This window comes from Cherax quadricarinatus, chromosome 71 (assembly GCF_038502225.1).
Source record: "Cherax quadricarinatus isolate ZL_2023a chromosome 71, ASM3850222v1, whole genome shotgun sequence".
NCBI lineage: Eukaryota > Metazoa > Arthropoda > Malacostraca > Decapoda > Parastacidae > Cherax > Cherax quadricarinatus.
The window spans coordinates 10,521,634-10,548,548 of NC_091362.1; the positions used below are offsets into that span (position 1 = coordinate 10,521,634).

The 26,915-nt window shown below is 41.0% G+C and overlaps 1 protein-coding gene across 3 annotated transcripts in view; it reads right to left on the bottom strand.

The window, feature by feature from the left end:
• Positions 1 to 5,197: 5,197 nt before the first annotated feature.
• LOC128700291 (solute carrier organic anion transporter family member 74D) overlaps positions 5,198 to 26,915 on the bottom strand; it is an 876,841-nt gene continuing 855,123 nt past the window's right edge. For 2 of the 3 annotated variants that reach the window (XM_053793362.2, XM_070100019.1), the window contains one exon: positions 5,198 to 6,210. In XM_053793362.2, the coding sequence (XP_053649337.1) occupies positions 5,948 to 6,210 (263 nt within the window). In that variant the 3' untranslated portion in view covers positions 5,198 to 5,947. The remainder of the gene's footprint in view (positions 6,211 to 26,915) is intronic. The other variant, XM_053793363.2, reaches the window with a different exon arrangement.

Genomic DNA, 26,915 nt, shown 5'->3' on the forward strand with positions numbered 1-26,915 from the left:
ATTATACATATTTTAAATGGAAGAGATTTTACAATATGTATAAATGATAGCATTTTTTTTGTGTGTGTGTTTTATAGCTTTGAAGAAGATTGGGAAGGACACAGAAAGTATGATAGGGATGTGGCAGGCCAACAATTCGGAGCTAAAACATGAAACAATGAAGAGTAAACAAACATTGTAAGGAACCAAAAGAGAAAGTGAAATAGAGATGTGTTTGGTGTTCGGGTGGGGGGATGTTGAAATAAAAATATGGTAAGAGGCTGAGAAAAGTTGATTTTTAACTGACAATGAAGATGGATGAATAGACAGTGAAATAGTGCTGAAAGACAAGTGGAAAAATGCTCTTTGGTTACATTTTGGAAGAATGCGAGTTTTCTTTAGAAGTGAAGTGTTCTTTAAGGAATAATTCAATTAACCTGATACATGTGAATGATAGTACCAAATGCATATGCAAGAGAAAAAAAGATTACAAGTAACAAAGCACAAAATAAGTGAACAGACTAAGAAATACATTTAAAATGAGGAAGATACAGAATTAAATAGAAAAACTGAGATAAGATGCTAAATGCTTTTTGAGGGGAATATTTAATGGAGTGAATCTACATCAACAGGAGAATAGAATGTGTGCTACTAATAGAGAAAGAAAAAGAGTGACATTACTGAATTGTAAGTGAAAATTTTCAAAGGAAAACATGAATTATATGGTGGAGAGACTTGTGGAAACAGCCTATAAATAGGATGTTTGCTAATGGGAGATGCAATAAGCAAGGGATATGCCACACAGGAAGAGCAATGCATTTAACTGCTGGAAACACATCATGGCAAGGAATTTTCTTTTCACAATAAGCAACTTGTACACACTAAACATATGCACAATACAGAAATATTACAAATGCATATTATACAAAAATTTCATTTTCTATAAAATATTGTTGTCATATACAATATATTGACATCCTTTTACAACTTTAGTTTAAAAGCCTAAAAATTAACAATTGTAATTTTTGGTAAACACAACCTTTTTGAATACTTTTTAATGTGGAATAAGACACTGGCATCTTATAACTGTCAGAAACAGTACTACCTCGCAAAAACAGAAGAATTAAAATTCTAAATTTTTTTTTATTCCCCTCGAGGGAGGTTTCCTTGAAGCTGATAAAGGGCTCTGGATCCAAGAAATAAAACTTTTCCTCCTCTTTCTTGAATCAAACCTGATTGCATCCCATTTCCCAGGAGCTGTATGACTCGTACAGGCTTAGCACTCTTAACCCTTTGACTGTTTCAGTCGTATATATACGTCTTATGTGCCACTATTTCAGACGTATTAATATGCGTAAATTCTAGCGGCTTCAAATCAAGCGGGAGAAAGCTGGTAGGCCTACATAAGAGAGTATGGGTCTCAGTGGTGGGTGTGCACCCTGTGAAAAAAATCTGGGACTCAGTGGTGCATTGTGGGAACTCCATCTTGGTAGTCCATTTTCACCATGCCTCGCGGTAAGAAGTACCTCACTCCTCGGCGTATTGGAGGTCTACTGTTCCCAAGTGATAGTTCTAACAGTGATGGAAGTGCCAGTGAAAGTGAATTTCATGGTTTTGGAGAGGGTGTGACTGAAAGCAGTGCCCAGGATTACGTAATTAGTGATGAAAACCCCGATGACCCACAACCGTCCACCTCTGGTGCTGGCACATCTCATTCACGTTCACCTGTACCAGGACGAAAAAGGAAACTATTTCCCCATTTACAGGACTCAGATCTGAGCAGTGAAAGTGATAATGATAGTGATTTCAAAGTTACTGACAGCAGCTCGAGTAACGACAGTGATGGGGATGTGTAATGTGCATGGGGAAGGTGATGTTGGCGGTGGCATGAGTCATGTGGCACCAGCAGCGGGCCACGCTACTACCGACGCTGCTGACTCTGCACAACTACAACCAGCCTCACCCAACCCCACACTCCCACAAAAACCACAACCACGTTTCAATATCCAGAACCCACCAGCAGACCACATCTGGGATTGGCAGCAAGGTGACGATTTTATTCCCAATCCCCATGACTTTGATGAAACACGAAGTGGAATACGGCCATTGTGTACACTTGGGAACAATGCCACTGAACTAGAATGCTTTCAGTTATTCTTTGATGAACCCCTGATGGACATTATTGTCAGGAAAACCAACACATACTATGAGTACACCATGGCATACACAATTCTTTCACCAAGATCACGGCTACACCAGTGGAAGGACACAACTGTGGCAGAGATGTACCTGTTCTTTGCCACAATAATGCTTATACCACATGTGTATAAGCACACTGTCACCACATAGTGGTCAACAGAATGCCTGATTTCAACCCCAGGTTTTAGTGACATTATAGGAGTAAATCATTTTTTGATACTGTTACGTATGTTACACTTTTCAGACAACAAGGCCTGACAGAACCGACAGGTTATGTAAGATCAGAAATGTGTTTATGTACCTGAAACAAAAGTGTTCCATGTATATTTATCCCTTCAGGAAGCTTGTTATTGACGAGTCTGATTTTATTCAAAGGAAGACTCTCATTTAAGCAGTACATACCAAGCAAGAGGAAATGCTTTGGTATAAAGAAGTTATTTGTACTGTGTGATTGCAAAAGTGGTCTCCTTTTGGATATCATTGTGTACACTGGCAGTAATACGTTGAGAGATACCAGGAAGTTATTGGGTATCTCTAGTGATGTGGTTCAAACACTGATGGAACCATATCTTGGTAAGGGGCATATACAGTGGACCCCCGGTTAACGAACTTTTTTCATTCCAGTAGTATGTTCAGGTGCCAGTACTGACCGAATTTTTTCCCATAAGGAATATTGTGAAGTAGATTAGTCCATTTCAGACCCCCAAACATACACGTATAAACGCACTTACATAAATACACTTACATAATTGGTCGCATTTGGAGGTGTTCGTTAAGCGGGGGTCCACTGTATTATATACTGATCACTTGTAGACAAGCCCAATGCTCAGTGATTTCTTGCAAGTGAACCTGACATACGTGTGTGGTAATCGTAAGCATATGCCAAGGTTCGACGCTGGCACTCGCAGAGGTGAGGTGCAGGCCTTTTCTGCCAACGACATCATGGCATTTCGGTGGCATGACAAACGTGATGTCACATTCTTGACATCAGTTCACCAAAACGAAATGAACATTAAAATGGTATAAAATACCGACAGGTTGTTAGGTAAGACACATATGCAACAGTTAGGTATCTTTATTTCGAAACGTTTCGCCTACACAGTAGGCTTCTTCAGTCGAGTACAGAAAAGTTGATAGAAGCAGAAGAGACTTGAAGACGATGTAATCAGTCCATCACCCTTAAAGTTTTGAGGTGGTCAGTCCCTCAGTCTGGAGAAGAGCATTGTTCCGTAGTCTGAAACAGACTTTCAGACTACGGAACAATGCTCTTCTCCAGACTGAGGGACTGACCACCTCAAAACTTTAAGGGTGATGGACTGATTACATCGTCTTCAAGTCTCTTCTGCTTCTATCAACTTTTCTGTACTCGACTGAAGAAGCCTACTGTGTAGGCAAAACGTTTCAAAATAAAGAAACGAAATGGCACACACACTGGCAGGCATAATAGAGACCAATGAACCCATTCTAAAACCTACAGCTGTCATGGACTACAACCTCAATATGTGCTTAGTGGACAAATGTGACATGCAGATTGGGTTTGCTGATTGTGTACGCAAGAGTTATAAGTGGTATATAAAACTTTTTTCCATCATAATATTTTCATGCTAAATGATTATAACATATACAAGTTGAGGACCAACAACAAACCAAAATATGGTGAATTTTGTTTATCAGTCATCAGATACATAATCGTCAAGTACCGTCACCTGCAATAGACCAATGCCCACAAAATTACCAACACATGCCATCTCATTTGAGGCCTGGTGATCACTGCCTCCTCCTGCTTTCAAGAAAAGTGATATGTGGACATACCACAAAACGCACACAGAGACACTCGTTTTATGTATGAGGAGTGTCAAGTACCACTCTGCATATACCTATGTTTCAGAGTTCCACAAGCTGCAGCAGTTCTAGGAAAGTGTTCAATGACTGTACATATGTATATATATTATGGAACAATAGTAATAAACAATCTTTTGTATTGTTTGTTTGTGTAAAGTTTTATACACAATCTAATAGTGATAATGTTTGTTCAGTTATTGTGTTGTGAACAATGCACCTTACTTTGGTCTCACAGGCCACATAAGTTACTTAGAAAAGAAAAATATTGGAAAATACAAGAAACCTTCGAATTGGAGTAAATAAAAGAATATCGGGTGGACAGCATTTGCCGCTGTTGCCATACGCCGCTCATTTTCTGCCAACTTTATATCTCGGTAAGTACTCGTGGCAAAAAAATTTTTTTAGGCTTAAAACACCCTGTAAAACCCTAACATTTTGGCAAGAAATTTTTTTTTCGATTTTGCGACATAGACCGAGTTTGAGAAAGGGGCCTGTGACAGTCAAAGGGTTAAATATAATAGTACAGTAATTATTTCCTTTTATGAATAGTATGGACTGCTGAACCCTTTCAACTTTATACAAAAATAAAAGGAACTGTTAGCATAATGCATTCATTTTATTAACTTTTTTATATATTAGAGGTTTTTGATTATTATAATAATTTCTTATATATATGCTACTGTGAAACATATTGACAAGGAGGTTAGAAAGATGGAATAGGAACAAAAGAATGCCCCCCCCCCCTCCCTCCCACCCACCCCAAAGACTAGCAATTCTTATACTGTACTGCATTCCTTATAATCTACTTCATTTCTTGAGCAATATTAAATATTGTAGGTTTTTATACAACATGTACAAATTCAGTATATTTACAATTACTTGAAACTACAGTACTTGAAGTTGGTCGATAGGTTTCAGTTGTTGCGAGGTTGTACTGCAGAGTAAATAATTGATATTAAGATATTCAAAATATTCTAAGGCATTAGTAGACTTAGGAATTGTCCTCCAGTAACATAAATGCTATGCATAATTATGGGCTTTTTCTTGTAAGAAATATACAGTTAACCTACTATTGAAACTAATGTATCTTGGGGAAATGAAGTGATCATTATAACTGCAAATGCTAAATTGTCTACAAAAAAATAGATTTACAAAAATAATACATTTGCTTAAAACGCACCAAAGTAAAAAGATGAACAAATATCACAAACAAGCAATGCACGCTATTAGCATTGGAATAAGTCACATTTTGTCAAGACATCTTTAATTATTTATGAAAGCACTGGTCACACGAACAGTTTTTAAATAGTAAGTACAGTTAAAGTAGTATAATCAACTGTAGATTCATTAACTCCTCCAAATTCTCAGTGGCTGTAGAGCGGGTATAAAATAGCCTTAAACATTTTAATTAATAATGCACAAATTTCCCAACCAAATTTGCACTTAAAATTTATACATAATCTTTATCCATTATGTCTAATAGACTGTGTTCTATTGTTACACTGTCCAACAGAATTTAAGGCAAATGTGTGTCAGCTTGCTGATCGTGTGAGATCATGACAAGTCCCTCTACTCGTCAATTATTAATGTACTATACATGGAACAAAAAGCTGCTCAAGCCTGACCAAACACTGGGCTTTGGATACAGCCAATACACAAGTAATGTTATAAAACTGAAGACTAGTCTACTATCAAAGCAGTCAACTAGATACATGAATTACAATGACTGCTAAAATACTCAAAATTTACTCCTGCTTGGTTATAAACCCAAAGTACAACCCCAGATATCTGTGGCACAGTATTGGCATGGAATGAGTGATTAAATGAATTTTCAGACCCAGATTAACAATACAAAAAGTGTAGATATACAATGGTGGTAGGAATATTTACATGACAAATACAAACCATATATCTAACATTTCTATTTTCACACACTCGATTGGCTTTCTTGACTGATTGAAGGATCTCCTTCGCTAGGAGAGAGCATGGGAATACTTTCTTGAGGCGTGGACGTTGTTGGCGTTTGATCAACTGCTATGGGTGTGGACGAAGAGGGGGAAACAGATTTTGGGTTCATTGGCGTTTCCTCCTCTAGATTCTCATCTTCGTCATTAAAAGAGACAGATTTTGCCAAGTACCATACTACTACATCCACCACAAATGCTAACATCATAACAGCACCTGTCATGCCTGAAAATAAATTATAGTCATACAGTAAATTTTAAGGTTGCCATCAAATGCATTATAGTAGTCTGAAAACATCTTCCCCAAAAAGTAAAGATAAATTCTTAATGAGTCACAATAGCTTTAGCAATTCACAACTAACCTTCAATTTGGTGAGGAAGTATTAGACTATGTTTTGGTCCATCCTCAAAGTGGAGAGTGAAAAAGGCAAGAAAACTAGCAACAAGCCAGGACCGTGCTGTATGACCCTGGTATGTTTACTATTTAGTTTTGCTCATAATAAACAGGTCAGGAAACACCTGTCCCTCTCTTACATTTCCTGCCACCCTTTCTCCACTTACCTCCTACTAGGCGAGTTTTATACCCCAATTTTGGACACAAAATAAACATGCCAACTGGAAACATACATTTTTAGGATAAGCCAGTTTTTTCTTTTTGTCCCCAATGCAGCATTGTCAGAAATTTGGCACCAAAATTAAAAAACAGGTATCAACAATTATCCATCATATACTCTGTAGTATTTAATAATGATGTTCTTCAATAATCCCAAGTTTTCTGAACACCTATCCCCACCCTTTCTGTCTACCTCTCCTCTTTAACCCTTTCAGGGTCCGTCCCGTAGATCTACGGCTTTTCGGTGAGTGTCCAAACCGTAGATCTATGCCAAAATTCTAACGGCGTCAAATTTAGCGTGAAAGCGCTCATAGACCTACATGTGAGAGAATGGGTCTGCGCCGTGGGTGTGCGCCATAAACAAAAAATCTAGGCGCCTGCATAGCATTGTGGGAACGCCGGCTCAGTCACCCTTGTTCACCATGCCTCGTCGCAAGTCAACTCTCACTCCCCGGAAAATTGGGACTCTCCTCTTCCTGTCTGATAGTTCTGACACTGATGGAAGTGCAAATGAAGATGAATTCTACGGCTTTGATAAGTTAGTGACCGAAAATAATGACCAGGATATCGATAATAGTGCAGAAAACCCCGACGATCCTCGACCTTCTACCTCTGGTGTGGGCACTCGTGACTCACGGTCGGGTGTTCCTAAACGTAAGACAGACCCTGAGCTGCTTGGGGATTTTCACAGACCCTGAGCTGCTTGGGGATTAGCGTGGACGGTTACAAAGCATGGCTTGCTTCTACAGTGTTTTAAAAGCTGAGGTTGGAGAGTTGAAGGAGGAGGTCTTGCTTCTCCAGGAGGAGATTAGGAGGCTGAAGGTCCACCTCAATGGGCCTGGGAGAGAGTGTGAGGTGGTTGGAGATGTGGGGAATGAGGCTTCTAGCAGTGAGGTGCAGTTTGTCTCTCACTGTGAGGAGGCTGTAGGTGGGGTGGTAGCAACGGCTACCAGCAGTGAGGTGAAGGCCAGCACCTGCTACAAGTGGCGAGTTGTTCACAGTAATGGGAGGCGCATCAGAGTAAGGAAAGTTAAGAGTGCAGATCTGAAGGTAGGAAATCGCTTCTCTGTTCTCCAGGATGAATGTACTTCAGTGGCCAGTGAAGGTAAGGGTACTACTGCCCCTGCTAATGAAGGTAAGCGCATTCTTGTGGTTGGTGACTCTCAGGTAAGATATGTTGATCGTGCTTTTTGTAATAGGAATAAGAAGATGAGAGATAGAGTGTGCTTCCCTGGAGCTGGTGTTGGGGACATTGTCAACAGACTGGATAATATCATGTCAGGTAATGGGAACAAGCCCATTATCTGTCTCAGTGCTGGTGGAAATGATATTGGGAAGGGTAGGAGAGAAGAGCTGCTAGATAAGTACAGGTCAGCTATAGATTTCATTAAGTCTAAGGGAGGGATCCCAATCATATGTAGCATCTTGCCTAGAAGGGGAGTAGGAAATGAATGGTTGTCTAGGGCAATTGGTGTAAATTGCTGGCTAGACAGATACTGCAAGGAACTTGCAATCCCATTCATTGACAACTGGAACAACTTTTATGGCAAACATGATATGTATGCAAGGGATGGGGTTCATCTCTCTGGGGCAGGGGTGGTAGCACTTGCAGACTCGATTGAGAAGGCCATTGGTGAAATGCCTATGATTTTAAACTGATGGAAGATAGAGGTATGGGTGTGTGTGGGAAACAAGCAGGTTGCAACACTAGGGTTGTAAACAGTAAATGTATAAAAGGCATTCAGCATGAAGTTATAAATAAAGACAATAGAACAGGTCAGCAAACAAAGGGGGACAGCAGAGGGCAGCAAGGGAGTAGCTCCCTTAAGGTTTACTATACTAATAGCAGGAGTGTTAGAAATAAGATAGATGAGCTAAGATTAATTGCAAGTGCAGGAAACATAGATATTATTGCTATAACAGAGACCTGGCTCAATCTGAAAGATAGAGAGATGCCCTCTGAATGTCACATACAAGGCTATAAATTATTCCACACTGACAGGGTCAACAGGAAAGGTGGTGGAGTAGCGATGTATGTCAGAGACAATTTAAATTGTTGTGTTAGACAAGATATTAAATTAGAAGCGTCAGCCACTGAATTGTTTGGTTACAGCTTCTCGAGGGCCGAGAAAAACTAATTTTGGGTGTGATTTACAGGGCCCCAAATCTTGATAGGGAGTGCAGTAAACTTCTATGGGACGAAATTCGTAAGGCATCTACATACGAAAATGTTGTGCTAATGGGAGATTTCAACTATAGACAGATTGACTGGAGCAATTTGACAGGAAATTTAGAGTCAGGTGACTTTCTTGATACGATCCAGGATTGTTTTTTAAAACAGTTTGTGACAGAGCCAACTAGGGGAAATAACCTCCTTGACTTGGTTCTTGCCAGTAGGGAAACACTAATTAATAATCTTGAGGTTAATGATGAGCTTGGGGAGAGTGATCACAAATCACTCAGTTTTAACATAGCATGGAATTCCCCTAATAATGGCAATCAAGTCTCCGTCCCTGACTTTCGCTTGGCTGATTTCATAGGACTGAAAAATTACTTAGGTGGGCTGAACTGGAATGACCTGACTAGGGGTCAGGTAGGTGGTGATGGTTGCCGATATGATGCTTTCCAGGGCATAGTTCTAGCTGCTCAGTCAAATTATGTTCCAAATAGGGAAATCAGATCAAACAAAAATGATCCTAAATGGATGAACAATAGATTAAAATATCTGATTGGTCAAAAGAGAGGCATATATAGGCAAATCAAAAGAGGAGAGGGGCAATTAAGAAATCGATATATTCAGTTAAAGAGAGAAATAAAAAAGGGAATTAGAAAAGCAAATAGAGATTATGAGGTTAAAGTTGCAAGAGAATCGAAGACTAACCCAAAAGGATTCTTTCAGGTATACAGAAGTAAGATCAGGGACAAGATAGGCCCACTCAAAAGTTCCTCGGGTCAGCTCACTGACAGTGATAAGGAAATGTGTAGAATTTTTAACACATACTTCCTCTCAGTTTTTACACAGGAGGATACCAGCGATATTCCAGTAATGATAAATTATGTAGAACAGGACGATAATAAACTGTGCACTATTAGGGTCACAAGTGACATGGTCCTTAGGCAAATAGATAAATTAAAACCTAACAAATCCCCAGGCCCTGATGAACTGTATGCAAGGGTTCTAAAGGAATGTAAAGAGGAGCTTAGCACACCTTTGGCTAATCTTTTCAACATATCACTACAAACTGGCATGGTGCCAGATAAGTGGAAAATGGCAAATGTGATACCTATTTTCAAAACAGGTGACAGGTCCTTAGCTTCGAACTATAGACCAATAAGCCTAACCTCCATAGTGGGAAAATTTATGGAATCAATAATTGCCGAGGCAGTTCGTAGCCACCTTGAAAAGCATAAATTAATCAACGAATCTCAGCATGGTTTTACAAAGGGGCGTTCCTGCCTTACGAATTTATTAACTTTTTTCACTAAGGTATTTGAGGAGGTAGATCATGGTAATGAATATGATATTGTGTATATGGACTTCAGTAAGGCTTTTGACAGGGTCCCACATCAGAGACTATTGAGGAAAATTAAAGCACATGGAATAGGAGGAGAAATTTTTTCCTGGATAGAGGCATGGTTGACAAATAGGCAGCAGAGAGTTTGCATAAATGGGGAGAAATCAGAGTGGGGAAGCGTCACGAGCGGTGTTCCACAGGGGTCAGTGTTGGGCCCCCTGCTGTTCACAATCTACATAAACGACATAGATGAGGGCATAAAGAGCGACATCGGCAAGTTTGCCGATGACACCAAAATAGGCCGTCGAATTCATTCTGACGAGGACATTCGAGCACTCCAGGAGGATTTGAATAGACTGATGCAGTGGTCGGAGAAGTGGCAGATGCAGTTTAATATAGACAAATGCAAAGTTCTAAATGTTGGACAGGACAATAACCATGCCACATATAAACTAAATAATGTAGATCTTAATATTACGGATTGCGAAAAAGATTTAGGAGTTCTGGTTAGCAGTAATCTGAAACCAAGACAACAGTGCATAAGTGTTCGCAATAAAGCTAATAGAATCCTTGGCTTCATATCAAGAAGCATAAATAATAGGAGTCCTCAGGTTGTTCTTCAACTCTATACATCCTTGGTTAGGCCTCATTTAGATTATGCTGCACAGTTTTGGTCACCGTATTACAGAATGGATATAAATTCTCTGGAAAATGTACAAAGGAGGATGACAAAGATGATCCCATGTATCAGAAACCTTCCCTATGAGGATAGACTAAGGGCCCTGAAACTGCACTCTCTAGAAAGACGTAGAATGAGGGGGGATATGATTGAGGTTTATAAGTGGAAGACAGGAATAAATAAAGGGGATGTAAATAGTGTGCTGAAAATATCTAGCCTAGACAGGACTCGCAGCAATGGTTTTAAGTTGGAAAAATTCAGATTCAGGAGGGATATAGGAAAGTACTGGTTTGGTAATAGAGTTGTGGATGAGTGGAACAAACTCCCAAGTACCGTTATAGAGGCCAGAACGTTGTGTAGCTTTAAAAATAGGTTGGATAAATACATGAGTAGATGTGGGTGGGTGTGAGTTGGACCTGATAGCTTGTGCTAACAGGTCGGTTGCCGTGTTCCTCCCTTAAGTCAATGTGACCTGACCTGACTAGGTTGGGTGCATTGGCTTAAGCCGGTAGGGACTTGGACCTGCCTCGCATGGGCCAGTAGGCCTTCTGCAGTGTTCCTTCGTTCTTATGTTCTTCTTCTTATGTTCTTATGTAAGAGAAAACTAATATTTTCGCGTGGCCAGGCCTCTGACTTCAGTAATGACGATGATTCTGACGTGGATTGTGATTTTATTGCGCTCGACGATCATTCGAGTAGTGATAGTGAGGAATCATATTCACCAGTGAAGCGTCGGTATGTTCGCCGCCGCATGCGCTCGGGTAGTGTACCCTATGCTGTGCCCAGGGGACGGAGTACATCCCGTGGCCCTACACCTGTTTTAGGTAGTGATAGTGAGGATGATGTGGCTACACTTGGCATGGATGGGCCACAGGCATCAGTGGATGGTGTTAGTGGTGCTGGTGGTGGTAGTGGCACCGCCATGCGTGACTCACCCTGCCACGCGGGGACCCACGCTGCTGACTCGTCAGTTCAAGGACAAAGCGGAGCGTCAGCCACAACCACAACCACCCGTACAACCAGCCTATGATGTCCAGTATCCACCACAAAACCGTATGTGGGATTGGCAGCAAAATCCCAATTTTGTTCCCAAGCCTCACCACTTTGATGACTCTCAAAATGGAATTCTACCTACCTGTCCCCTTGGAACCACGGCCAATGAACTGGAATTCTTTGAATTATTCTTTGACCAGCCACTGATGGAAATTATTGCCAGGGAAAGTAATAAGTATTTTCAGTACACCATGGCAAATACGATCTTATCACCACAGTCAAGACTACACAGGTGGAAAGAGACAACTGTTGCAGAAATGTATTTGCTTTTTGCAACAATAATGCTTATGCCTCACGTCTATAAGCATACTGGTCCACAGATTGGCTAATTTCTACCCCATCCTTCAGTGAAAAGGTTTATCTTACTGTTACGTATGTTGCACTTCTCTGACAAAACCAGGCCTGACAGAAGTGACAGGTTATACAAGATTAGAAATGTTTTCATGTATCTCAAACAAAAGTTCAGGATATACTTTTATCCATTCAAGAATCTTGTAATTGACGAGTCTTTGATTTTGTTCAAAGGTAGACTGTCATTCAAGCAGTATATACCGAGCAAGAGGAACTGCTTTGGTATAAAATTGTTTGTACTCTGTGATTGTGACAGTGGCCTGGTGTTGGATATTGTTGTATACACGGGTAGTAAAACATTGAAAGATACCAAGATGTTATTGGGTATCTCAGGTGACATAGTGAGAAACATGATGGCACCTTATCTTGGTAAGGGCCATACATTATATACCGATAACTGGTACACAAGCCCATTACTCAGTGATTTCATGCGAGTGAACAAGACAGATGTGTGTGGCACAGTGCGTTCTAATCATAAACATATGCCCAGGCTCAATGCAGGTGTTCGTGGTGATGACGTGCAGGTGTTTACTGCCAATGACATCATGGCATTACGGTGGCATGACAAACGAGATGTCACATTGTTGACAACCATTCACCGTAATGAAATGCAAGACATTGGCAAAGTTGATCGAGTGACTAATGAACGTATTCGAAAACCAGTGTCAGTGATTGATTATACACAAAACATGCGCTTGGTTGAGAAGTGTGACATGCAGATTGGTTTTGTTGACTGTGTTCGTAAGAGTTACAAGTGGTACATGAAACTTTTCTTCCATCTCATGGACATTTCAATGCTGAATGCATATAATATGTACCAAATAAAGACTGGTAACAGACCACCGTATGGTGAATTTTGTTTGTCTGTTGTCAGACAACTCATAATGAAGTACCAGGTAACAACACCTGCAATACAACATGGTCCTCGAATTCATCACGATATACCCAAGCGTTTAAGGAGAGAAGGTGATCATTTCATAATACAGCTTCCTTCTACTCAGAAGAGATGCATTGTCTGTGCACAAACAAAACGACGGCAACAAAGATGCAAAGACACTCGGTTTATGTGTGAGGAATGTAAGGTGCCTCTGTGCATGGTGCCTTGTTTCAAGGAGTTCCACAAGCTCCAGCAGTTCTAAAACCATGTCCAGTGATTGTAAATATGTAAATATATGATAGAACATTAGTATTATACAATATTTGTGCATGTTTATTGTAATAAACAACAGTGGTAAACAATAATAACTTTAGTGCGGTTATTGTGTTCAAATATATCAATTATATACAGTATTGGTCTCTCAGGCCCCAAATATTAGTAGGAATAGAAAAAAATTGGAAAAGAAAAGAAAAAACAACAAAATAATATAATACGCGTATGTGGAATTCGTCGATGTTGCCACCACCACATCATTTTCTATAAACTTCTTGGCACTGTATCTCGGTAAGTACTGATCAGATTCTAATTTTTTTTGTTTTATTACCTTCACAAACATATGCTCTTTAATTCTGTAAGAAAAATTTTTTTTTTTTTTTTTTTCAAAATTTCTTGGACACTGGTGCGTGACTTCAGATTTTGGCCTTGGACCCTGAAAGGGTTAAGGGGAGGGGGAGGGGCTCCTTGTCGTGATAAAGAGGCTCTTGGTCTGAGGAATTGGACATTTTGGTCTTCCTCAGACCGAACCTAATCCCTCCCTTTTCCCCATCCCATTTGTAGGCTCTGGGGTCCTCCCCACTGGCATTACAGTTTCTAGGTAGGGGAAAGTGTGCCAGGGAGTGGTGGAATCTGGAGGCTACCTTCCCGGATTTCCAGGAGGTGGGGCATGGTGTCATGCAGGTGACAGGTGTATCTCCAGAGGCTACCAGCCATAGAAGGTATACTTTGTGGTGGGTATCCGACTGTCCCCTCTTTTGTCCGCCAAGATGGCTCGGTAGATGTGAGGTTCCTATCCCAGAGTGCTGGTTTACTGGGGTGAAGGGTAGGGTATGGCACGGGTTCCATGCTCCATCTGCACTGCTGGTGGTATTGAGATCCTCTTGGATGAGAGGGTGAACTTACAGCCCTTCCATGCCTTCTAGTAACTGTCCCTCTTTTTTTTTTTTTCCTTGATAATAAGAAAAGTGCCACCATCATGGAGTCTTTGTTCCGTGACTCCTCCCCTCCCAGACCCGTTTTTCTTAACGCATCCTGTTCTGACCCGGTTTTGTCACTGGACCATTCTCCAGACCCGTTTTTCTTAACGCATCCTGTTCTGACCCGGTTTTGTCACTGGACCATTCTCCAGACCCATGCTGGTGATGCTTCGTCACCTGCTCCAGGTACCAAGGTTCCGCCCATTTCTTCTAGTGCCTCTACCTCTTGCATGTCTTTAACTATGCGCCTGGCTTCCCCAAATACGGCACGAGGATTTTCAGATTGCCCACCTGCCTCAGGTCCTACGCCTAAACGTTCCAGACCATTTGGTGATGACAGCTCTTCGATTCCTGCTCATTCCACCCAGAAACGCCCTACACAACACCCACTTCCTTTACGAATCATGTTTACAACCGATGTCTCCAACTAATCCTTTCAGACCACAGTATTGGTAAAGCTGTTTTACAACACGTTGGCCAAAATATATCCTTCCACACTCCTAGGAGCGGTGCATGTATTGTTACAGTTCATTATCTTTCCCCATCTTATTTCCACTGATAACATTCCTATCACAGTTCACAAGCACGCTACTCTCAATTCTTGCAGTGGCATGGTGGTCTTACCGTGTACCATTGTACAGCGGAACCTCTGGTCACAAACACTTCCGAACACAAACAAATCAGTTCACCACCAAAAAATTCGCCAAATTTTTGCATCTGGTCATGAACACATAATCAGGTGCCGAACAAACACAGCCGCACCGATTTTCATACACCATGCCATTTTTTCATGCGCCAATTTTCCCCACTTCCTGTACACCTAACAAAGACCCTCGCCTTGTAGTCTGTCTCGGTCAGACGTGCATTCATTCACTGTGAACTCCCTCAAAACAGTAACCTCCTCACTTCCTTCATGCCAGAAGTCAACTCATGCAAGATTTGTTTTCTTGGTTGTTTATGGTGTTTTTTCTCTATTAACCCTTAAACTGTCCAAACAGATCTATGTTCACATGCGTAGTGCTCCAAAAGTAGATCTACGTTTTTTACACATTTTCAAATGTAAAAAAAACAACAAAAAAAAAAATCTACATTTTTTACATATGTACTTTCAAATGTTGAAAAAACGTAGATCTACGTTTGGACAGTTTAAGGGTTAAACTGTGCATTATTTTTTGTGCTTAAGAGACAGGTAACCTACACGGCACGCGGAGTAAGAAAAATAGTTTAAGAATCTGGCAACATTTTGGTGAAAAATCCCATTGCAATATAATGTTTCTACAGCAAATTATAGCTATTTGAACATTTCTTGTGATGACGTGCCACGTAAATACATGCGTGAACGAGAGATTATTTTTTTTTTTGGAGGGGGGTTATATTTTTCTTTCTAATACACTAAATTTACCACTGAACATCATTACAGTGTGGGAAGAGCTATAGGATAGTAGGAGAAGTCAAGGAGAGAGGCAGAGAAAGAATTTGATTTGTCAGTGGTCTAGTCACTGGCCACAAGATGTCTTGTACCTATGCTATTATTAGTAATGAACTTCACCTGCCTATAACATTTATTCAGAACTGTTAGCAGACACAAGATAAATAAGGTAAAATCATAAAGATGGCCAAAATAATATTTGGCATACGTATACATAATAGGGAGGAGTGTGGGGCAGCCAGTAGTCTACTAAAGTACATGACCATAAAAGGATTATTATGTTCTTCCTTTGGTGCTTCTGGTATCTTCCTAAAGAAAAGTGTAAAATACAGGGAAAACTGTAAGAAATCATACACAAATAACCCGCACATAAAAGAGAGACGCTTACGACGACGTTTCGGTCCGACTTGGACCATTGACAAAGTCACATTGTTCCAGTCACGGTATTGTGCCTTTTTTGTTATTTATAAGAAATCACTTATATTGCATAGAAATTAGTATTATTATAATCACTGGGGGAGCGCCGTAGGATTATACAGCGCATGTGGGGGGGGAGGGGATGGAACGTATTTAGACTCAATTCAGGGAACTGGAGCACAGATACAATTCCCTAGATCAAGAGCCCCTCACCAGTGTCAAGGAATCTCCCTTTAGGGGACTGCATAGAAAAAGTCAAAAGTAGTGCGATTTTTTTTTTTCAGTTTTGCGTAATCGTGTGTGTGTGAGCATTTACTAACCCAATATCTCAGAAGTAAGATTTTGGCCTATTTCTTGTGATAGCACCATTATTCATAGGAGTCTAGAATGGACTAGTACAATGTTTTCTCAAGTGTTATTCAAGGATTTTACATTTAATTTACTACTACACTGTGCATTCTATGGTATAATTAACTATTTTTGTGCTTAAAAATCTTTAAGAAAAAAAAAGTATTTACATGAAGTTCGTAGGGATCTGATACGGATTAATCTTATTTCCATACAATCCAATGGGGAAATTAGGTTCAGGTCATTAGCAGAGGTTCCACTGTACAGTGTGATTTTCTGTTTTGCTATGTTATTTTAAAGTAATCAGCCCTTTAGGACCTTCCATTTCTGAAAGTGTGGATACACATGTCCTGCCCGCTCACAGGCAGTGTCACTTTCCCAGTAACATCGCCCGCTTAACCTCTGACTGTCATGAACTCCTGTCCTCCGTTTATATCGCAGGACATCACCTAGGATTCTGTAAAATGGTCCACACACACCCCAACAGTGTCAAAATTGTTGGCACTTTGGACGTCCCGCTAAATACTGGAGGTCTGCAGTGCCACGGATCATGCAGTCTTCCCCCTACTTGTATTAATTGCAACGAAACTCATCCTTCTTTTTCCCGCCAATGTCAGGTCTATCTTAATGAATGTGAAATTCATTGTCTTAAGGAGAGTGAAGGCCTTACTTATGCTAAGGTTGTCTCTCTGCTCCACTTTCAGGGGAATCTTCATGTTCCTTATTCTTAAGTAGCTAGGAGACCGCCTACTAGCTCCTCTGGTGCCATTCTAGCTCAGTACATAGACTATACCAAAGTCATTACATTAGACCTTAGTGCAATTACAAGTGAGAGTCTTGTGCTATTTTTAATTTGTATTTTTATATTAGTTTATACCTAGTTGTACTTTAGCTCATTCCAGCACAACACAGACAACACCAACTCCATTATGTGTATTAGTGACTATACTCTACATGACCAAAATGCTATAGCTATACACTTGTCCAAACTTCCCACAACTCAGGATATAAATAACCATAATTTAAACCTAGAAGATGATTGATCACGTTGACCCTGATCTAAACCTCCATAATCTGACACACAATCAAAACCTATTGGAAAGTAACTGCCTTTACTACACAGCATCACAAGCCAGCACTATCCTAAAAGTCTATTAGTACTTAACTACAACATTAGGTCCTTAAGCAAACACTATGATGACCTGGCACTCCTTGAATCACTAAAGACACCCTTCTCCTGCATTATTCTTACTGAGACCTGGCTTAAGCAGGACATAATAGATATCTACCCAATACCAGGATACACAGCAATCCACAACTGCAGACCATACCAAGTTGGGGGTGGTATTGCAATCTATTACTCTAACCAATTATCTTGTATTAGCACCACTTGCATTAGTGATGAATATGGAGAATACATTTTTACTGTAAAAAACCTTAAGACGCCTATAACAATCGGTGCCATTTACCGGATACCCCACACAAACATCCCAAATTTCAGTGAGAAACTAGTCACTAATAACAAACAGACAAATGAATAAGCACCACCTTCTCTTAGCTGGAGACTTCAACATCAACCTTGGCCTACTAGATGATCAGCCTGTAACTGATTTCATCAACAATATGAACAACACACTTCTCATACCAACAATAACTAAACCAACCAGGCTCACTGAAACAAGTGCAACCATAATAGACCACATATGGACCAATATACTAGCCCCCCTTAAATCAGGGATAATCACAGATAGCACTACAGACCACTACCCTACCTTCCTCTTGACAAACATTAGTAAACCACCACTTGAATACAACAAAGTTTCATTTAGACTCCATGATGAGGCCTCAATAAGGAAGTTCACAGCTGACCTAGAGACTGTTGACTGGCCTACAGAATTCTCCAAGGCCAATGGTATTGATGACTGGACAGACATTTTTCTTAACAAATTACTTAGACTATACAACAAACATTGTCCTATAAAAACGAAACAGATCACAAACAAACGGCTTGGTTGCCCATGGCTAACCAGCACCATTCTGAAATCCATTGATAAGAAACACCAATATGAAAAGCAATATAGACAGGGCTTAATACACAAAGATATTCTTAAACATTATTCATCAGTCCTCACCAAAGTAATAAAGAAAGCCAAACAACTATACTACTCCAGTAGATTCACTGACACAAGAGGAGATATAAAAAAAGACCTGGAAAAAACTCTCAGATTCTAGGGACCCACAAACTGAAAAAAACAAGAATATTGCCCTAACTAAACCTAATGAAACACCACTGCATCCCACTGACACAGCTAACAAGATAAACGACTTCTTTTCAACCATAGGTTCTAATCTCGCCAATAAAATCCCACGCACCAATGCCCATGCCGGGGACTACCTAGATGGGAATTTCCCAAATTCCTTCTATCTTGCTCCAACTGAGCCCATGGAAGTCACTGAGATTATAAAGTCACTTAAAAATAACTCAGGGAATCTGTCTCATGTCCCACCATTATTGTACAAGAGAGCGGCCCATGTCCTCTCGCATGCTATCTCATTACTTTTTAACAAGTCACTAGAAACTAGCACCTTCCGAAACTACTCAAGACGGCAAGGGTTACACCAATACATAAAGGTGGTGACCCTACAGATTTAAACAACTATAGGCCAATATCAAACTTACCATTGCTATCCAAAATCTTTGAGAAACTCATGCACAGGAGACTATATTCATTTATAATGGCACAAAACATGCTCAACCCCTGCCAATTTGGATTCAGGAAAAATAAAAGCACTAACGATGCAATCATAAAAATGCTAGATCTGCTTTACACGGCATTGGAAAATAAGGAATATCCACTAGGAATTTTTATTGACCTAAGAAAAGCTTTTGACACAGTAGACCACGGCATCCTACTCCACAAACTTGACCATTATGGTATAAGAGGCCATGCGCTTGCTTATTTCAAATCTTACCTTACTAATAGGTATCAGTATGTCACCATTAAAGACACAGCATCAACAACACAGCCACTTGATACTGGAGTTCCGCAGGGAAGTGTCCTTGGTCCCCTGCTCTACCTCATATACATCAATGATCTTCCAAACGTATCTCAACACCTGAGCCCCATTCTCTTTGCTGACGACACGACTTATGTCATCTCTCACCCTAATCTTGCCACCCTCAACACCATTGTTAATGAGGAGCTGATCAAAATATCGACTTGGATGACAGCCAATAAACTTACGCTTAACACTGACAAAACCTACTACATTATGTTTGGTAGCAGAGCAGGAGATGCGCAAATTAACATTAAGATCGACAACACTCTAATTGCCAGGCATAATGAGGGCAAATTCCTAGGCCTATACCTCGACAACAACCTGAACTTCAGCACCCATATCCAACACATAACCAAAAAAGTATCCAAAACAGTTGGGATCCTCTCCAAGATACGATACTACGTGCCACAAACTGCCCTTCTCACACTATACCATTCACTTATATATCCATACCTCACCTATGCTATCTGTGCTTGGGGTTCAACTGCAGCAACACACCTAAAGCCAATAATAACCCAACAAAAAGCCGCAGTAAGAATAATCACTAAATCCCATCCCTGGCAACACATCCCCCCACTCTTCATAGATCTAAACTTACTCCTTGTTCAGTACATCCACACTTACTACTGTGCAATCTACATCTACAGGACCTTAAATTCCAATATTAACCTTGACCTAAAACGCTTTCTTGATAGTTGCGACAGAACCCACAGGCACAACACCAGACACAAACATCTCTATGACATTCCCCGTGTCAGACTAAACCTTTACAAAAATTCAATGTATGTCAAAGGCCCTAAAATCTGGAACACCCTACCTGAAAATTCTAAAACTGCAGACACATTCATCACCTTCAAACCCACCATCAGAAAACATCTTATCTCCCTGATACACCCTGTCAACTAATTACACGAATACCACCTGGTGGTTAACACTTACACTCACTCACCCATTTGACCATAAACAGAAATATCAATCTCAAAATAATGAATCTTAACTAGTCATAAGTTGGCCTGTGATACTCCAATACTGAAACTATGTATAGTGCCAAAACAAAAGCATTCACATTGCTAAACTCACAAACTAGTATTTAGTCACTTAGCCATAATACCAACTTACCTCATAATTTTGTAATATTTTAAACTTAAGATTTAATTTAAGTCTGCCCGAAATGCCTAGCCATGCTAGGTGTTCTAGTGGTACACTCTGTAATTATTATTTTACTACATGTAAACCACACAATAACCAAATTCTGTAAACTCAGCATTGTAATCCTTATAGAGAATAAACTTTGAATTTGAATGTCTTCTGGGGTCACCCCCTTCTAAAATTCTTTTGCAGTTTTACCCTCTGAAACCCCAACCTCCTTACCTCTTCCTACCACTTCATTTTGCCCACTAGTTTCTCAGTCTGCAAGGTCTCAGACACCTGCACCTTCTTTGAACTTGTCTCCTAAGCCCAAGTCTCTTTGCATTCCTCCAGTCCTTTCACTTCCCCATGAGTTCTTTTCGGCCTTGGTGCCTAGTTCTCTCACATGAAGGTGGAGGTTCACCCCCCATCATGTGGTCCCCTCTTCTCCTATTCCTCCCCCCAGTCCCCTTCCTCTCCTGTTCCACCGAAGGACTCTTCTGCCCCCACCGGCACATCTCTCCAGGCTCATACTCCCCTCATCTCTCAGACGTCTTTGGTTCCCTCCATAGTCTCTCCAATCTCTACCTCGCCTGTCTCTGAAGTCATGGTATCGACATCTTCCTCGTCCACTGAAACACTTGATGCTATCTCCAACTATATTGCAGAGACGAAAAGCTCAATGGACGCCAGTGCGCCGCCTTATGCCAATTCTTATTTTTCACAACCCTCACAGCAGTCTTTTCCTTCACAACATTCTGATTCCTCCTTGCTTACACGCTTTCCATTGCCTCCACACATCGACTTCACTGACCCTACTAGCAAATAGATTTTATCATTTCTCTTTGTCGGCATACCTAACTTTGTGAATAATGACTTATTTACAATGGAATATTCGTGGCCTCAGGTAATTGCAGAGAGCTCCAGGTGTTGCTCTCCCTGTTTTCCCCAATGTGTGTCGGGTTACAAGTGCCTAAAGTTCAGTGGTTATCCATCTCGTTTAGGGCTATGTGCTGTTGCATTCTTCTGATCCCTTTCCTGATGAAACTTTTAAAGAGTGAATGCTTCTTGTATGCGTTGGTATACCATTTCAACAGGTCTTTGTTCGTTCTCAGCTGCATTATACTGCAGCCTGTATTTATTTGCACAGATGGTATACAGTTTGCTCTCTATATTTCTCCCCTTCCCATGCATTCTGTATCTCGGATACTGCGTTCTTGATCTCGTCTGCCACCTCCCATCTTGTTGTTAGGTGATTTTAACGCTCATCATCTTTGGGGAGGGTTCCACTGTGGCTCTCATGGTGATCAGTTGGAGACTTCTCACTTCTCATTCTCTTCATGTTTTAAATACGGGTGCTCCCACCCATTTTGACTATTGCACTCAGTCTTTTGAACTGTTCCTTGTCAATTGCCCTTGATTACGCTTGGTCTGTTCTACCAGATTTGCACAACAGTGATCACTCTCCTATTACAGTGGACCCCCGACTTACGATATTAATCCATTCCAGAAAGCACTTCGTAAGACAAAATTATTGAAAGTCGAATTAATTTTCCCCATAAGAAATAATGGAAATCAAATTAATCCGTTCAAGACACCCAAAAGTATGAAAAAAAAAATTTTACCACACGAAATATACATTTTCCTACAAACAAAAAGAAGGATACATGCACAATATATATTGTGCATGTACTAGTATACTAAATGAAGAATAAATGATGCCTTTATTGAAGATGTAGTGATGAGACACCGAGTAATGTAGGTCCTGTTTGGCATTTTCTTTCAGAACAGGCCTTATCACACTGTGTATGCCACTATGATTCTTAAATCTCTCAAACCAACCTTTGCTGACCTTAAATTCACCAATATGAGCACTAATTCCAGGTATTTTTTCCTGTTCACCTGGGTGTTAGTCGACTGGTGTGGGTCACATCCTGGGGGACAAGATTAAGGACCCCAATGGAAATAAGTTAGACAGTCCTCAATGACACTGACTTTCTTGGGTTATCCTGGGTGGCTAACCCTCTGGGGTTAATTGTTTCTCGGTATTCTCGATAAGCCACACCAACAACAGTCTCTCCACATCTTCGAGTAGTACAGCTGACCGTGGGTGCAGCAGCAGCTGACCATGGTACAGCACCAGCTGACTGTGCTACAGCAGCAGCAGACCATGGTATGATAGTATTTCTCACCATTTTTACCACAGAGTTGGCACTAGAAGCTTTCTTTGGGCCCATGGTGGCTTATTTAGCATTTACAAACACTAAAAACACTGGAATACAAAATTTATTGAATGTATGCGTGCAACCATCTGCCCTGGCTTGTAAACAATGTCGCACTAGCTCAGCTGAGGCGCTCAGGCCAGACGGCCACGTTTGGGACGAATAATGTAAGTCGAGTTTTTCAACGTAGGTCGGGGTCAAATTTTTACACTGACAAGCATCGTAAGTTGGTTTTATTGTAGATTGAGGCCATCGTAAGTCAGGAGTCCACTGTATTCCTACTTCTACTACATATTCCCGACCACCTCGTAGCCCCCGTTGGCAATTCGTCCTCTATCGATGAGTTACAGCGTTACGTTCTATTCCTCAAACCTCAGGCAGGCATTCTCAGACATGCGTGCCTTGCTGGTCTCCTGCGTGTGCCCATGCAATGCATTTGAAACATGCTGCATGGGGCCATTATCGATACAATCAGACTACAGATCATCTTTTGGATTTTAAGTGGCCAAGGGCATTCGCTCATATCAGCACGTACTCATACGCAAGACTATACACAAGATTATGTTTCTACTGGTACCTCAACTTCTATGTGTGCAGTTTGGAAGAAGGTATGGAAGTTGTGTGGCAAGTACAGTGGACCCTTAACCAGCGATGGCATCGATTAACGATAAATCTGACTAGCGATACATTTAAATGCAAAAATTTTGCCTCAACTAGCGCTTAAAAACCTGACCAGCGCTATTCATTCCGTACCATATGCATCCACTTTGGCCTGAGCGCGCCTCACTTGTCCCTTGGGTGTCAGTGTTTACAAGCCAGCCAGCCACCGCAGTCACTTCCAAACATACAACAACTGGAACATTTCATATTATCACAGCCTTTGTAGTGATTGCACCTGCAAAATAAGTCACCATGGGCCCCAAGAAAGCTTCTAGTGCCAACCCTACAGCAAAAAGGGTGAGAATTACTATGGAGATGAAGAAAGAGATCATTGCTAAGTATGAAAGTGGAGTGCATGTCTCTGAGCTGGTCAGGTTGTATAATAAACCCCAATCAACCATCGCTACTATTGTGGGTAAGAAAACGGCAATCAAGGAAGCTTTCTTGCCAAAGGTGCAGCTGCTGCTGCACCACAGTCAGCTGTTGTTGTTGCTGCACCACCATCAGTTGTATAACTCGAAGATGTGGAGAGAGTGTTGGTGTGGCTTAACGTGAAACAATTACCGAGAAACGATTAACCCCGGAGGGTTAGCCACCCAGGATAACCCAAGAAAGTCAGTGCATCATCGAGGACTGTAACTTATTTCCATTGGGGGTCCTTAATCTTGTCCCCCAGGATGCGACCCACAACAGTTGACTAACACCCAGGTGAACAGGAAAAAATGCCTGGAACTAGTGCTCATATTGGTGAGGTTAGTGGGGAGGATGTGGAAGAGTTGGTGGAGGAGGACAGTGAAGAACAAACCACTGATGAGCTGCTAGATCATCTTCAACAGTAAGAGGCCACACCTGAGGAAACTGCTTCGGAGGAGGGGAGAGAGAAATTGAAGAAGTTGCCTACTTCAAAGATTAAGGAAATGTGTGCAATGTGGCTTAAAGTGCAAACCTTTTTTGATGAAAATCACCCTCACACAGCTATTGCAAGCCATGCTGGTGACTATTACACTGACAATGTTGTGAAACACTTTAGGATAAAGGAACGAGAGGTACAGGCCTCTATGGACAGATATGTTGTGCGACAGAAGTCCAGTGACTCTGAAGCTGGTCCTAGTGGCATTAGAAGAACAAGGGAAGTAACCCCAGAAAAAGACTTGCTGCCTCAAGTGCTAATGGAAGGGGATTCCCCTTCTAAACACTAACAAGATCAACAGTCTCCCCTCCTCCCATCCCATTAATCATCACCAGATCTTCAATAAAGGTAAGTGTCATGTAGCTGTGCATGTCTTCTTCAGTTTGTGTGTATTAAAATTAATATTTCATGTGGTAAATTTTTTTTTTTTTTCAATACTTTGGGGTGTCTTGCACGGATTAATTTGATTTCCATTATTTCTTATGGGGAAAATTAACTTGACTAACGATGTGCTCTCAGGAACGGATTAATATCGCTGGTTGAGGGTCCACTGTACATGCTGGAACCAGCTCCCATTCTGCTGGTTGCTGGTGTTAGTGTTGTGGAACCTCTTGAAGTTGCCATGGAAATTGGGAACTATCTTGTCCGTGTCTCCCAAGGGCTTCACCTCTGTCCCTCGTTTCTCACTTCTAAGTCTGCCAGGAAGCAATCGCCCTTGGATTTTTATTTATTTATTTATTTATTTATTTATTTATTAACAATTTGAGCATACATACAGAGGTACAAAAAAATACAGATAAGAGCAGCATGCCAAAGCCACTTATACTATGCATAGCATTTAGGGCTGGCTTAAAATTAACTAAGCAATGATGAAATCAGTGATAATACATTATTGTAAACAGATAACTATAAAGCACAAATGAGTATTACAAAGACAGGTCATATGGTTGCATGGGATGGAGCCATATAACCTACCTTTTACTCGCTTAGAGCCAGAATCCACGCTTTCCACTTGCCAGTCATCAGCAGCTGGGCATGATGATATTCATATCCATATGCTACAGCACCTGCATTCTACAACCCTTATAGTCCTTTTGCATCTTTTCAATTTTGTTTGGACGCGAGGGGTTCTCCCTCAACAATGGAAATTTGCCATTGTGCTACCATTTTGCAAACCAGGCACTTCAGGGATTGATACCTCTCACTAACGTCCCATTGCTCTGACCAGGGTAGTCTGCAAGGTGAAGGAACAATTGGTGAATAGATGTCTGATATGGTACATGTACCATATCAGATATTATTTCAATCCAGAAGTCTGTTTGGGTGCCGTTATAGACCGAATTTGTTCCCATAAGAGATATTGTGAATTAGATTAGTCCGTTTCAGACCCCCAAAAACACACTTACATAATTGGTCGCGTTGGGAGCTGATCGTTATGCGGGGGTCCACTGTATTTGGAGACTCGCAATAGTCTTTCTCTTCACCAATATGGCTTTTGCAAGGGCCACTCTACTTTGGACCCCTTGCTCCACTTAGATACACATGTGCAAAATGCCTTTGCTAATAAACACTCCATCCTAGCAGTCTCTCTTGATCTCAAGAAAGCATATAACACCATTTGGAGGTATAACATCTTAACCCAAGCCCACTCCTTAGGCCTCCACGGTAATCTACTGACCTTCCTTGCTGCTTTATCTGAAAGACATTTTCGTGTCAGTGTTGGCGACTTGCTTTCTCAGACTTTGTTCAGGCCGAGGGAGTCCCACAAGGTTGTGTCCTTAGCACTATGCTTTTTCTCTTGGCTATAAATGACCTACCTTCCATCACATATTTGATCATCATTTTATGTGGATGACTTCGCTATAGCTTACGCAGGCATTGACTGTCACCTGGTAATGGCCCCCCTGCAGGATACGATTGACAGTCATTTCCCATTGGGCCAATTCTCATGGATTTAAATTTTCAAGTGTGAAAGCCCATTTCATTACCTTCACTAGACAATATTCCATTGTATTTACGCAGCTCACGTATCCCGAATGTGATACGGTCAAGTTTCTTGGCCTTCTATTTGATCACCAGTTGACATGGAAACCTCACATTTCCTCTTTGAAGGCAGTTTGTCATGGTCAGCTGAATCTCCTAAAAATTCTTGCACATCGTTCGTGGGGAGCAGATCGCCAGACTCTCCTCCATTTGCATTCCACCTTAGTCTTGTCCAAGCTGGATTATGGTGACCAAGTCTATTCTGCGGCTTCTCCTACAACTCTTTCTAAGTTTATGCCATGGTGCCTTTTGTTTATTCCCTGTTGAAAGCCTCCATGCTGAGGCGAATGTTCCTTCCTTAGCCAATCATCGTGATGCTCATTGCCTTCGTTACTTTGTCTGCTCTCATGACCTTCGTGTTCCTTCTATGTAT